The following is a 15,156-nucleotide window of genomic DNA, read 5'->3' on the forward strand; positions in this document are numbered from 1 at the left end:
GGGGGGGGGGGGGGGGGGGGCAGTTGCTGAATGCAGGGCTTGGGAGAGTCGAGCAGGTGCATTCCATTCGAGAGTATTCCATACGGACAGAAACAGATCTCAACTGACCTCAAGGGCACAGGCAGCTGATGTCAAAAGTGGTAAAACGACTAGGAAGTACTGAGCATTGAGTATTTAATAACTTTGTGTGGAATGTAATTTCTTCAACGGTACATTTATACAATTTGAGGTTGAGCAGTGTCGGTGTTTCACAACTGAGGTCACACGATCTCTGTGCCCTCCAGCGCGCCGCCGAGCCCTGGGTCCACACAGACGCCTGCACACCCTCTCGGAAGAGACCGTGCTGACAACAGCCACATATTGTTCTCGGGGACAGGGAGCTGCTTGGGGACGCAGTCGGGAGACCTGTGAGGGGGAGGGAATGGCAGCCCATAATTAAATGGCCGCGTTCCTGAAGACCAGGGGGGCTTGACAGAGACAAAGGAGATCGTGGGAAGGGCACTGGCCCCTTGTGACCGGGAGCCACAGCCCCGACACCAGCCCCGGGGAGCGAGGTTCCTGCAGACGCAGCGCCAGCACCCGCACTCTTGCTTTCTCCCCAGGCCTCCACCCAGACCGCCGCCAGCTTGTCTTCTGTTCATATGACACGGAGGCCACGGCCAGCTTCCCAGTACTCAGGGGGAGATGAGCCACATCGTGATCTGCTTCCGAGGCAAAGGCGGGTGGGAGACATAAACCCCTGTGGTTACAGGGCTGGGTCGATTTGTTTTGTCTGAACAGGGGAAGCCTCGGAGGCCCCCACACATCTTGTTAATAAGCAAGGGGAGGCTCCGGGACAAGCTGGGGAGGCAGCTCAGCTCCCTGGACACCGGGGGCAGCGTCAGCAGCTGGAGGTCCAGCCAGCAGGTGTTTCCCCTACAGCATTATAATTCAGAGGAGCCCCAAACAGGAGTGCGCATACATCAGGAAGCTGATGCTGAAATTTCTCGAAGGGTTCCAGGAGGCCTGGGGGTGGGCCCATGGGGGACACTGCAGCCCCGTGCTGCGTCCTCAAGGCGGAGATCCCTAATACAACGTGCTGGGGGCCTCTCTGCATGTATTTTCAAGACGTAAGAACACAGACGGCTTTTTATGGACAAACCGGACTAGAAGTATTCCAAAGTATTCCCGAGAAATGCGGGGCTGTAAAATGTCTGTGAGATATAAAATAGAATATCCAGTCGCTTGTGAGTAACACGCCTTGTTTTTTTTTTTTCCTTTTTTATTTCTTATCCCAGAGAGTCAGTTGCTTAAAATAAACATTGGTGTCTCCCAGGCATGGTTTACATTTCGAATGTGGCGTCTATGGTGCTTGGCCAGAAATATATACATTTCTGTATTACCATTAATCTTGTCTTTAAGGAGAGAGTTGATACAGAGAAACCGCTCGTGTTCTCTCGTCCGTGGATGCTGGTTCTGACTCTCCTCTGTCTTTTGCTCTGTTGGTTGAATATAAGAACACGGTCAGTGTTGATCACTTTATCCAGCCAGTGTTGCCCTTCTAGAAGTTTCTTGCTTCTCCAGTGTTTACAGAAACAGCACAGATTGGAAGGCACCTGGACCTAAAAGAAGTGTGGCTTAGCCTAAAACAGGCCCTGGGGAGGTCCTGTTAGCCGACACAGAACACAGCACAAGAACAGACATGCTAGCGCCCTTTCCAACTGGCCAGTGCGGTACCGCCGGGTCTGGGCGAGACGCATGTGCAGGAGAGGCATGCAGGCTCTCTCCCGGGGCCCTAAACATTTTGGTGGGTGGACACGTGGCAGGAGATTCTGACTGTATCTTCGGGGGGGGGGGGGGGGAATAAAGGAAGGATGCTCAGACTCTCCCTTTTCATGGTTTCTTCTCTCTCTCGGGTTGAAATAAAATGGTAGAAACACGCACGCGCTCCTCTTCATTTTAGACAGGGGCTAGGTCACCGACCAGATCCGATTCTGAGGCAAAAGCGATATAGGATGTCAGCGTGTGCCAAGAACGCGTTTGGGCGTGGGGCCAGGAGAACGCGGCCTGTCCATCTACAGGGAGTGTGGGGAGGCCAAGTTACGACTAGAGGGTGGCCTCCTGTCTCTGGTAGACCTTTTTCACAGAAGCCACGGCCCCAGAACTTGCGGCCTGCCGCCTCCCCCTCTAGGCAGCCCCCACCAGGCCCAGTGACCATCTTTTGGGCACGGAGCTGGTTCCGACAGGCGGCAGAAGGCCCAGCAGCGTAGGGGAGCCTGACCGGACGTGGTGTGCCCTCCCACTGAATCGTTTGTCTCCTCTGGAGCTCAGCCAAGGAAATGTGGGCTGCCGAGCCAACCCCCTGCTTCTCCCTCCAAATCACATTGCTCACGATTAGGGAGAGCAAGGCCGAACCTTCCTCCGTGGCCCTGGAGTCCTCTCCACCCACGCTCTATACAAAATCAGTTCATCTGGGTAATTTTTAAAGCACAGCGCTTGGGCCAGCTGGAACTGGCCCATTCTTCCCGGCCAAGTGCTTGGGGTTTCTTCCAGCCTCGAGCCTACGTGCTCCGTGTGCTAGCGAGAGCCCCGAGATGCAGCCAGGACTGGGAGCGAGGGATTTTGCTAACCAGACTTTCCAGCAACTTCCCGAGTTTGGAGCAAGCAGAAAGCCGTGTTTGTCGGTGATGCTGCTTGGCCCCACGAGGCAGGTCGCTGAGCTCTGCAGCTGAGCATTCCAGTTCTCCACAACCCAGGAGGACCCGGGTATCCGGCTCTGGACCAGGCTCTCGCACTGCGGAGGCCAAGTCTGTGTCCCGGCCCTTAGAAAAGTAAGATGATTTTCATGGGGAAACGGACTTGCTTTATTTGCTTTGGTCTCTTCCAGCTCAGAAATGACCTGAGCACCGCCGAGAGGGCCGAGGGGACTGTGGCTTTATTCTAGAAACTAGGCTAGTTAAATAAGGCATTGTCAAGCCAGGAGCTGCCTCGGACTCTTGGCAAGTGTGTTAACTCAGTATGAAATAATATAAACAGAAAAGAACAATATCCCTGTTTTCTCACTCCAGGCTGGGGCCCAGGATTCATTTGGGATGGGCCAAAAGCTTTCAAAAGTAAGTTCTGTGGGTTTCAAAGATCTTTAGCTTTGAAGATCTAAAAGGAGCGGCAGGGGGGGCGGGGGGTGCCTGGTGGGAGGGTTCCAAACGGTACCTCTTATGCTATGGGGGCTCAGCAAACTTCAGGAATAGCAACAGTCCCGAGTGAGGGAAAGGAATTGGATAAAATACACCATTTATCTCCTTTCGGACACAGAAATATTCACACACGCATATACAAAACCGCATACCATTTACACATTCTTCTGGGGGCCCTGCAAATCTTCCCAGACATTATTCATATTAATGAACGTGTGCTTGGTTTCCAAACCGCTCAGCCTAAGAACTCGGGTTGAGATGTTCTAGGAAGTAAAGAAATCCGCTGTGCCCGCCGCAGAGGGGCCCGGGAGGGAATGCCACTCGCTTCTGACCGGCCTCCTTCTGCGCTCTGCAAACCAGGATGAATTCTCCCAGCCTCCCCGGGACACAGAGATGTTCCCAGGACAAACCGAGTCCTATTCCATAATCTCCGGGCACAGATGGGAAAAAGAAAAGACGGTGTTACTAAACTACCGTCATCTCTCCCCACTGCTTCAGGGAGCAGCGAGTCCGTGGAGCGTTTGGGAAACAACACGGCCACACCGCGTTCCCCGCGCCGTATGAGTCCGGGGGAGGAAAAATAAGACTGTGAGAGGAAACTGTGAAGAGTATTTGAAAATTTGTACAGAGAGTCTTAAAAATCTGGGAATGCATTTCCCAGAGAACAGCCACCTTGCTGATAACTATTGGTTCATAAAATAATTTAATTTACGTATATGCGTCTTCGAGAGTACTTTTCTCATAGGATTTTCTTTAAGAAAAACAATCTTCTTCAGTTCACTGTTCTTAAACGCCACCCGCCCCCCAGGGATACTTTATTCTCTAGACTTGCCAAAGAGCTGTTTCCTAACACATCCTAGAGAATATATGATTTCTTTTTTCCACAGATGCACTTCTATACACCTGGTTATTCAGTTACTTATTAACCATGCCTAGTTCTGTGGTTTCTCGCTTGATATCTTTAAAGTCATTAAAACTTAATAGGGGAATTAATCATAAAAGAAATGTATCAAACACAGTTGCCAAGCACTTTTTTTTTCCTGACTGACATCTTTAAAATGTATTTGAATGTTATTTATTTCATCACACCCAGGGAATAAAAAAAAAAAAATAACTTGCAGCTTCCAAGTTCAGAGAAAGCATAAAAATGTGATTTACTATTTATTATATATTGCATGTTAATCTTCAACTGGCTAAGTTTAGCAAATTTGACAACACTACTGTTTGCTAGTAAGGAAAAAGAATCGACATCTGTTCTCTTCCAGATATGATTTCTTCCTGGAAGGAATCAGAAATACGCCCAGGCCTTCTATTTTCTGGGTAAACTGATAGAATGCAAGCCTTTTAAAGGGACAGTCAAGCCACAATGCCCCCTGGTGGTGAAATAACACATAAACATTTGTAAGCCTTACACATCTGGAGTATTGAGACCTCATTTTTAATGATGTGGACAGTTTCTTTTAGTTTTAAAATGCAAATGCAAAGAATATGGTGCACTGATGTTGTTTTAAATAAAAAATAGTCACTTCGACGTTAATGAAATTAAAGGCCTAGTTTATCTAAACCACGTTGATCAAAGTTGTTTTTTTTTTTTTTTTTACAGTAAGGGATTAGATTTTAATTTCACACTGAAGAATTGGAGGAAAAAAGCCAGAACTGCAGCATATGTACTTTTTAAGCTAAGTTTACAAGAGTGGAGCCGTCAGCAGATGCTCACGGGGGGACCTATGGGTCTGTTAGCTTATTGTCACTTGAGTCAAAATGGAATGAGAGCAGATTCCAGATTTTACCAGGGGGCTGAGGACTCCATCTTCCCATCATGCTCTCAGCATGCACCTCTGATAAGCGGCTTAAAGGGAATTTCCTCGGGTCAGACATAAATAGTGATTCTCGGGTTCCCTTAATCCAGACACACATCGCTTGTGAGTTTGGCCTCATAAATCTCAAAATCGGTCAGCAACACATGAAAGGCGATGTTGTCAGGAGGCTCCAACACATTAAATGGGAAAGTCTGAGATGCGGACTCATTAGTCCTACAAACAATACAGAGGCCTCGCAGCGCCCCAGGCACGCGGCACCTCCCTTTCTCGGCAAGCAGCCCATTTCACCTCTTGCTGTCTCAGAAGCAGGGAGGCCCAGGACAGGAACTGTCAGTGCATTTCCTCATCACCTGAGAAGATGAGCCATTAATAGTTCAAGGTCATGCAGCAGGTGCTGAGTGAAAAGGGACCCAAGTACCCTGCTCCCCTCCTTCCGGGGCTGCCTGCTTTGCTAAGAACAATTTCTTCTGATTGCAAAACATTTCAAACACTTCCCTGATGTCATCAAGACATACCACGAAAGGATACAGTAGTATCATGTGCCCCTGGCGGCAGTGATCATAAAGGCCAGAAAACGGAAACAACTCAAATGTTTATCAGCACATGAATAGATACATGAAATGTGGTATATCCATGTGGTGGAATAGTATTCAGCCTAGAAAAGAAACCAAGTACAGATACAGGCTACCATGCGGATAAACCTCAAAAACATTGCGCTAAGTGAAAGTATCGCACAGTATAGATTACGTTCAGACAAAATGCCCGGAAGAGGCAAATCCATAGAGACAGAAAGTGGGCTCGTGGTTGCCCAGGGCGGAAGGAGGGGGCAAATGGGATGATGGCAACGGGGTGCAGAGTACCTTCTGAGGCTAATAAGACGTTCTAAAGTTGATGGATGTACAACTCTGTGAATATACTAAAACAGCGAACTGCACACGTTTAAAGGACGAACTGTATGGTTGCTGCATTATACGTCAATAAGGCTATTTTTTAAATTTTTTAACGTTTATTTATTTTTGAGAGAGAGACACAGTGTGAGCAGGAGAGGGTCAGAGAGAGAGACACACAGAATCAGAAGCAGGCTCCAGACTCTGAGCTAGCTGTCAGCACAGAGCCTGACACGAGGCTCGAATCCACGAACGGCGAGATCATGACCTGAGCTGAAGTTGGACATTCAACCGACTGAGCCACCCAGGCGCCCCTAAAGCTGTTTTTAAAAAGAAAGGATACTCGAGGGCTAAGGGCAGAAGGACCCCGCAGAGCCTGAGTAGACACAGAAGTGTCCTCGTGTGGAGGAAGGAAAGGACAGAAAGTAGAGGCAACGGTGTCAGATTCCGGAGATGCACACTAGACCCCTGGGTGCAGCTGGAATCCCAGCCTCACTTGGGCAACAGCCCAAGATTTGAGCCAACTCCACAATCCCAGAGACTTTCCACATGAACCCCAGAAGGAAGTATCTCTTCCTAGACCCCCAAATCTGGTGACGGGGTACTTTGGGCTGCAGGAGTTTTCAGCCCTCCCTGCCTCCCTCTTTCCCACCAAAAGCCCAACATCCTCACTCACCAGAGACCTGGATGTAACTACCCTGGGCCATCACTATGTCTGAAGAATTTCCCAGGTGATTCTCGTGCACACCCAAAACTGAGGACCGCTGTTTGGGAGACAGCGGGAAAAGCTAGAGTACACAGAGAAAGAGCGGGCTGGGCAGTCACTTCCCGTCTCTTCCCATTCTCCCACGCACGCACTGAGCCCCCCACAGGTGTCTGTGTGCAGCCCCAGCAGGTGGACTATGGGCATCTTGGGCTCATCACTGGACGATGGGCGCTAATAATGCCAGAGTGTTTACACAAACAAAGACATCTGAACCAACTTGTCTGCTTTTTTTTTACAACAGGCAGGCAATGTTCCGAAAAACCTGTCTTTATACCAAACAAACAACAGTAATAACAACAACAACAAAAAAACACAAAAAGCAAAAACCCGAACTTTGTGTCTATGGGAGAACCTTTGCGTCCCAAGTTCAGAACTGCATGGGCACAGAGAACCTCGGTCCCTAGGACTTAGCCGACCCCCCGTCTCACCCCACATTCGTCACTGGCGAATGCCTAAGCATAAAAACCTCCCCGTCCCCACCCCACAAGGCTACGCCTATTTCCCCGGCTGGGTTTTAATCCAAGCTAAACATCGGTAAACCCGAGTGTGGTACCTGCATCACTGACGGCCCAGAGAAAGGAACCCGCTGGCTTTGAAGTCTCTCATTTGGAACTACCTAGAGCCAGAAAATATCGGCCCCTAACGGGCCCAGCACACGCGCGGCTGTACGTGCTCTCTCTGGGTCTGTACTGATCAATGGCAATTTTGGAAAACGCTGCCTGAATAATTCATCGTAGAAAAAAGCTTTTGGATTAGATGATGTTACCGGGGCTTCCAGCACCAACATCCATGTGTTCCCGAAAAGCCAGTCCGGCTGCAAGGCTGTTCAGAAATCATCAGGATGACACCCACGCCGAGCCCCCCCTCCTCCCCCTCCGATCTTGTAAATTGCAGTGAGCCGTCGACCCACCCCCCGGTCGCACGAAAACACTCAGGTGTCTCGGCCAGGTGTTCCGACAGCATGTGCCTGGCACGTCTGCCTCGATGTGGTGAGATGTGACCACGGTTGACTCAGTGAGGCATACAGCATGTTTAAAAAAAATGAAGGGAGAAAGGATGGCAGAAAGGAACCGGGTGCGTTTTGTGCAGAGTAAGACTGAACAGCGATGGGGACGATTTAATTTAATCTTGGCAACTGGAATGCAGACTTAACACCCACAGTCAACGCCAAGCAATCCGTACGGTTTGTGGAAAGACCCGTCTTTCCCCCAGCTGCACATGCAATTGTGCAGACAATTAGCACCGCCCTGCCTCCCAGGAGCATCCCGAGGCTGACAAAAGTCTGCCCTGAGAAGTCCCCCTTGGTTGAACTTGGGCTCCCACCCTGGCAACGGACACCAAAACCCTGCCCCCCACCGTTCCCGCCTGCTTTTCCCGTTGTTTTCTTTTTCTTTTCCCGGGTGCAGAAGCCAGATTTTGACCCAGTTCCTCCCCATCTGCCTCTCCACGTCCTTTCTAAATGACTCAAAGCCGAGAGCCCTCAAAATGGTAAAGGAGCATTTGGTACTACTTAATCCCAGTTAGCCAAAAGCAGGAATGTCTATTTATAGCACAAAAAGATGGAATGTCAGGGAGGGGCCCCATGGCATGAAATTCAAGTTCTCGACATCCAGAGACAAAGGGACCCACTTTGCCTTGACCTTTACTTTTTGGTGTTGTTTACTAGTGCATCATTCCGCAAATGGAGATTACGTTGGCTGGTGTCAAGCCCTGGCTGGATCCTGGGGCCACAGATAAAAAAAACAACACCCAGTCCTTACTCTTGAAGAGACTAAGGCTGGTGGGGGAAAAAGTCAAATGCACTGTTACTACGCAGTAGGAGCAGAGCGCCCCGATAGTCATTGGCGAAGGCACTCTCCGCCAGCGCACAGGGCGCCCTTCTGGAAGCCAGCATCACGGACCGAGAGGCAGCACTGAGGGACCTGCAGTGTCTGCTGGTTACCCAACCCAGGAGGTCCCCATGAGCCCCTCCCCCGGTCACTGAGACAGGTTAAGGGGCCAAAAGGAATAAAGATAGAGACCATTCCGAAGGGGCTGGCAGACAGCCAGGACTTCTCCACGGACCCAGGCCATCCAGAAAGACTGCTTCGTGAGCCGCCCTCCCTTCAGGACCAAGAGGACCTGGAGAACACCGGCTGACCCATGGCGTCCCCCACGCGAAGTGACGATCCCCATAAGTCCTGCCCCCAGGGTGGACACCCTGAAAGGCTCCGGGACAAGTGCCCTCACCATTTTTCTTGTATGGAAGAAGGAAGGCCCAGATGGTTTTCATACTTAGTAAAATTCAGTTTTAATCAAACTCAGTTAATTATTGACTCAACAAGGATGAAACAAGAATAAAATCATTTTTGCCTTAAGCCAAACTATTAAGAAGCCTCATAGAGTTAATAGACTAAAAGTCCTCGGAATCTTTCCTGAGCCTTTGTAATATTCTGTCTTAACTCAATCATTGTTGTGCTTATCTCCCGACACCAACCCAGGGAAGCGGACAGGGAAGCCGCATGTCCTTTCTCGGGAAGGAGGACTCGGAACGGCCATCAAGGAACACCGCTGCGCCTTTTTACTGAATCAGTAAAGCCACCTGGCACACTTCTGAGTTTTTATCAGGAAGAGTTCTCGGTTTTTGTAAGTTAGGAATTTCCCTTAAGGCCAGATGTGTTCAGCCCTCCCTGGGCCTCTACCTCATCCACTGCTCCAGCGGAGGCCACTCAGCGCAAAGGGCTCCTCTCGTGTACCATCCACCCTTGAGAGCAGCACCAGAGAAGTCTGGAGAAGTTCGGCACAGCAAAGTCAAGCCGCCTCCAGCCCGCACCCCATAAGCCCCAAAGTGAGAGGGCCGGCCCCACTGATGACAGTGGGACAGTTCTACGGAGGAGTAAGAAGAAACCACAAAAAACAGGATAAAAGGTCTAACGAGGCTCGTTCTTTCCCCTGCGTGTTGACAACTTCGATGATTTCCTACAAATATTCTCTAAAACATATATATAAATATGTTTTTCCCAAATCTCAGTACCTCTAGTAAATAGTCTGCTTTTAAATTTTTTCTTTTTTTTGGTTGGAGCACTTGAGTAGCTCAGTCAATTAAGCAGCCAACCCTCTGTCTTTTTTCCTTTAATTTTTTTTAATGTTTATTTATTTTTGAGAGAGAGAGAAACAGAGTGGGGAAGGGGGAGAGAGAGACGACAGGATCAGAAGCAGGCTCCAGGCTCAGAGATGTCAGCACAGAGCGCAACGCAGGGCTCGAACCCATGAACTAAGAGATCATGACATGAGCAGAAATTGGATGCTTAACCAACTGAGCCGCACAAGAGCCACCCAAGGGCCTCTTCAGTAGCCAACTCGTGATTTCAGCTCTGGTCATGATCTCACAGGTTTGTAGGTTTGAGCCTGGCATCGGGCTCTGTGCTGACAGCTCAGAGCCTGGAGCCTGCTTCAGATTCTAGGTCTCCCTCTCTCCCTGCTCCTCCCCTACTCATGCTCTGTCATTCAAAATTAAACATTAAAAAAAAAACCATACAATAAGGTGTGGAAGGGGCCATATGAACTTACTATTTCTGTTCACAAATTAGCCTAGTGGCCATTTGTTAATTTCAATAATCAATAACATTGGTATAAACCACAAATAGCCTAAAATCATTTGGCTTGATAAATGTAGAGCTTCTAAACTCAGACGAGAGAATGGGCCACCTTTGCCCGAGCTTTCTCCACCAGCCACGAGCTAGCGTACGGTGTTGCCAGGGCAGATTCCGGCCTTGGTTATTACCCAAGACCCAGTCATCGATTGCAACCAGTCAGGGGACACTGTGCGTATGTGAGAGCAGAAGCCACACAGGAGACCTCCGACCCTGTCACTCCACTTTGACAGGAACTTCAAAGTGCCCTAAAAAGTAGTCTAACACAAAAAATGAAAGAAAAAAAAAAGGAACAAATTCTGAATAACATTGGAAGTAAACCTGCTGTCAGAGCACAAGATGGGCCTTTCTGACAAATCTGTAGTTTCAGGGAGTCCCTTGGTCCAGGTTCCCCAGGTGCGTAAGCCTCTGCATTGGCCCAGGCACCCCAACTTGGGGTGCAAGGGGCAGCGGATCTGGCACAGGTGTGGCAGGTACTTTATGCTAAAAGGTGAAAGGCTGACTCACACAGGGGAGTGCCGGGCCTTAGCACTGGATACCTCCATAGCGCCGTCACACACCCCTTCCAAAGTTCGCCATTAACATCGTCCATGGCAAAATTCAGCTTCTTTGACTTCTGAGTACTTAAACATTCTCCTCAGCGGTCTGACAGAACCGGTGGGGATGTGGGGGGGACCACTGGTGAGTGAGGGCGTCTGTCATCAGCAGCAACTTCTCTCCTCGCGTGAAGATGGCCCGGAGAAAGGTGTGGGATGGGGTGGTCGGAGTGAAGTGTCCACATCTCGGGCCCTGGCCCTCAGAGAGCTCCCCATCCCCTAACTCACTGTGTGAAATGAAAGGTACTGCTCTGGCTGGACACAGAGTGTTGTCAGCAATATGGTCCGGAGAGGCCTCTGTTAGTAGAAAACCGAAAACTTGGGGTGCGTAGACCACGTCCTCACCTTTGATGTCCACGTGCCCAAGGGGGAGCATGACAGACAAACCCATTTGCTACAACACGCATGTGGAGGTGCAGTGGCACAGACACCTCTCACGTTAGGAGAGCGGCCACGTTAGCGGACCCGATGCACAGAACGCCAACCCCCTACTAGTAGATGTGACTCCTCCCTTGAACTCCACTTTCAGATCATCATAGATGTGACACTCTCTGACAGGCTCTGCCAACCACAGGACATCTTCAGTCACCTCTGCATATGCTTTGCCCACTTGGTACTTATTTGCATGTGGCTTTAAAAAGGCATGGGGGCACCTGGGTGGCTCGGTCAGCTAAGCATCCGACTTCAGCTCAGATCACGATCCCAGAGCTTGTGAATTCAAGCCCTGCATCGGGCTCTGTGCTGACAGCTCGGAGCTTGCAGTCTGCTTCCGATTCCGTGTCTCCCTCTCTCTCTGCCCCTCCCCTGCTTGTACTCTTTGTCTCTCTTTCTCAAATATAGATAAACATTAAAAAAAAAAAAAAAACTTTTTTCCAAAAGGCAGAATACCAAGGATGACTGCAAACATGTTCAATTTCTTTTAAGTGACAGGGAAATGAAAAGTGAATGGGAGAGAGTATCCCTACCTTCTGAAGAGAGAGATCATGTGTCCCGTCGTCAGAAGGGGTGAAGGGTGGACGGAACTAGCATGGGGAGTCTGGGAATCTGAAGAAGAACAGGATGGGGAGCGGGGTGGGGGGCGCGGACGGCCAGGGAAGATGAGTAACACCACGCAGAAAAGAGTCCGAAACAAGAGTGAGCTCTAACTGGCCACAGAGTATGAGAGACAAGACGCACATGGATGACGCAGCTTAGGGCCCCCACTGGGGGCTTAGAAGACTGTGTGGCGTCCCTGTTAACCCTTCCTCTCCTAGGGAATTTCTGATCACCAGAAATGTTTCTCGATTTTGTCTCTTTAACTACATAGTAATTTGAAATTATAAAGGAATCCATGTTCATTAAAAAAAAATAAATAAATAAGGTACTCATTGGTCTACAGTAAACCATGATCGTTTTTCTATGGCTTCCTACCCGAGCCCCCTCCCTGGGGGGTAGCGTGCCGCACATCTTTCCAGCCCTTTTCCTATGTGCACACAGATGCATATTTTAAAAATGATTTTTAATTAAAAACAATACAAATCAATGCAGCATGTCCACTTTGCAGTACGTCATGTCCGAGGGGCCTGACCTCCCGGGCTCGGCCACGCAATAAGACACCTCCGTCCGTGTGCCGGCGGTGAACTGAGCCGAGGCAAAGTACCTAAGGAGGAAATAACAAGCCTCTCTAAGGACAGGCCTAAAACCCTCAGAATCGGCTGTCACCGTGCAATGGACATCAGCCTCTCACTCAATTGACAGGTCTTCCTGGGGCTACAGGATCCTGACTGTAATTACAGGAAAGGCCATACCATAAAGATGGGGGGAGAGGGGGGAGCTAATTGACAAAAAGTTCAATGAGCTGACTCAAGGACCTATGGGCAAGCCTTAAGTTTCTTTCCCTCAAAAAGACACTGATGTACAGCCCATTAAAAGCTGTGACCAGCAAACCCAGGAGATGAGGTATTTCCAAGCAGAGCACATGTGGGAGGCTCACGTAGAGGACTCCTGGCCTTTACATCAGGAAGGCCTCTGCAGCGTCTCTGGCCAACAAAGGAATTGTCAAGAGGCTCCAAAGTGACTTGTTCCTGGTTTGTTTCCTTTTGTTTCTTTGTTGCTTTGTGTCAGTTCCATGTTTACCTATTGACCCAGCCAAAATGCAAAATGAAAGACATGGCCTTGAGAATCAGACCTCCCCTCAGCCCCTGGGCCCCAACTTTGTTGCTTTCCAATCACCAGAAAAGCCTGGAATCCTGGCCCTGCTTGGTAAGGAAGCGTTGCCATTAATCTACACAAAGGGAGAGAAAATTAGGGTTGGTCGCTTAAACGGGCAGTAGGTAAGAACACAGACTTTACAGGGTCAAACGCCGATCTCAGCTGTATGTTCTTGGGCTTGTCACTCACCTTCTATGTGCCTTGGTGTTCTCATATCAAAAATGGGGATGAGAGCGTGTCAAGGGGTTAGTTTATATAAAGCATGCAGAAAAAGGACCATGTACTATATACTTACATACAAGTACTTAGCTAGGTCCTAGATAGGTGTTGGCTGTATTTAGTAGATGGTTTCCATTGTTACATCATTAATAAGAACTTATACAACAAATGGCTCTCTTTAAACACCTCAAAGATGGGACGCCTGGGTGGCTCAGTCAGTTAAACCTCCGACATCGGCTCAGGTCAGATCTCACGTTCGTGAGTTCGAGCCCTGTGTCAGGCTCTGTGCTGACAGCCAGCTCAAAGCCTGGAGCCTGCTTCTGGTTCTGTGTCTCCTTTTCTCTCTCTGCCCACCCCCCTCATGCTCTGTCTCTCTCTGTATAAAAAATAAATAAAACATCAAAAAAAATTAAAAAATAAATAAACACCTCAAAGATATTTTACAAATAAGCCAATGGACGCTGGGGCAAAAATGACCTACTGTGATCGCTCTTCTCTTCTCTCAAAGGAAATGGAGGACACGTGCCCATCAGTTCCCCACAGAAGTGGACTCACCCAGCTTGATGCAACAGACATGCTCCTGAAACCTCGTGTGTGTGTGTGTGTAAACCAAATTACACTTCCAGTGAACGGGTAAGCGTGCTGTCCCAATGGTCTTGCAATGAATCCTTACTGTCTCAGGGAAGCTTCTGGACCAGAGTGATGCTAGCCACATGTCTCGACATGCAAATTCTGAACACTGGACATTCTCTTATGGTTAGAAAAGGAGCATCAGGCAGGGACAGACAATGGAAATGGAAAACATATATTATTATTCCATCAGGCTATCGGCTCCAAGGTTTTCAGACTTCTTCCAGGAGGCAGGCCAAGCTCTGACATGAAAGCATCACTGAAAATAAGATTTCCAACTGCACAGGGGGCCAGTCTCTGCGGGAAGAACTACGATGCTCCTATCAAAAGGCTGGCAGATAAACAGTATCTCCCACTGACTCCACATGACCAGTAGAGGTTACTCAGAGCAGCGCGCGGAGTGGGATTGATTAGTGATGTCTGTCATGGGCGCCGGCTGTGGGACGTCAGGGCGTGCAGGCCAGGTCCTCACCATTCCCATGCTCACAGTGCAGGAGCATGCAGCATGTGAGGGATAAAGTTCCTGGCTGTTTGTCAAAAGGCTACAGACCGAGGGGGAAAAACACATTTTGATATGATGATGCATATTCTCTCAGAACCAATTACTTCCAGAATTATAACTCTGTAAGTTATTGCAAATTATTCAGGGCACGTAAACACCACCATAAAACTTCCCTAAGCCAATATATAAAGAAGATTTCAATATAAATCCAGTCTCACTTGGGAAGTAATAAGGGAAACATATATTCTGTAAACACTTCCTAGTAAGAAATCCAGGGCTGTGACCCCGAGGTCAAAGGTTAGAGCCCATCTCTGCTCATTGTCATTGTTCCAGATATTAGCAAAGCCTCTTCCATTATATAAAATCAACCCACCATGAACTGGGTGCTGAGTATATTTGATTTCAACACACTGTAAGGTAGGTTTTATATAAGATGATAAACAGGAGGCTAGGGATTATAGGAATGGACACAACTGCTAAAGGTCGCCAAGGTGGTCCTTCTCAGTGGAAGGTGTCATGGGCCAATGTGCCCAATAGCTAGTGAATAAAAAAGAGAAGAAGAAACAAGTGACTTGATTCGAGGACACACACATGCACACACACCTTCAGAAGACAGGTTCCCTTCCTGTCTGGCTGATAAGAGGGGCCCCTCCCCATCTCTACTGGCCTTGGGCTCAAGCCTTCGCACAAGGTGCTTTGGGGAAGTACCACCTGCTAGGCTCAAGCCGGTCCAGTTGCAGA

At 48.9% G+C, this 15,156-nt stretch overlaps 1 protein-coding gene across 16 annotated transcripts in view; it reads right to left on the minus strand.

The window, feature by feature from the left end:
* WWOX (WW domain containing oxidoreductase) overlaps positions 1-15,156 on the minus strand; it is a 923,424-nt gene that overhangs the window by 582,162 nt on the left and 326,106 nt on the right. Inside the window, exon 9 of one of the 16 annotated variants that reach the window (XM_029926476.1) lies at positions 1,256-1,478. The exons of the other annotated variants lie outside the window; for them this stretch is intronic. Coding sequence (XP_029782336.1) covers positions 1,323-1,478 — 156 coding nt within the window. The 3' untranslated portion in view covers positions 1,256-1,322. Of the gene's footprint in view, positions 1-1,255; positions 1,479-15,156 lie in introns of those variants that run through there. 16 annotated transcript variants of the gene reach the window in all.

Source organism: Suricata suricatta, chromosome 16 (assembly GCF_006229205.1).
Source record: "Suricata suricatta isolate VVHF042 chromosome 16, meerkat_22Aug2017_6uvM2_HiC, whole genome shotgun sequence".
NCBI lineage: Eukaryota > Metazoa > Chordata > Mammalia > Carnivora > Herpestidae > Suricata > Suricata suricatta.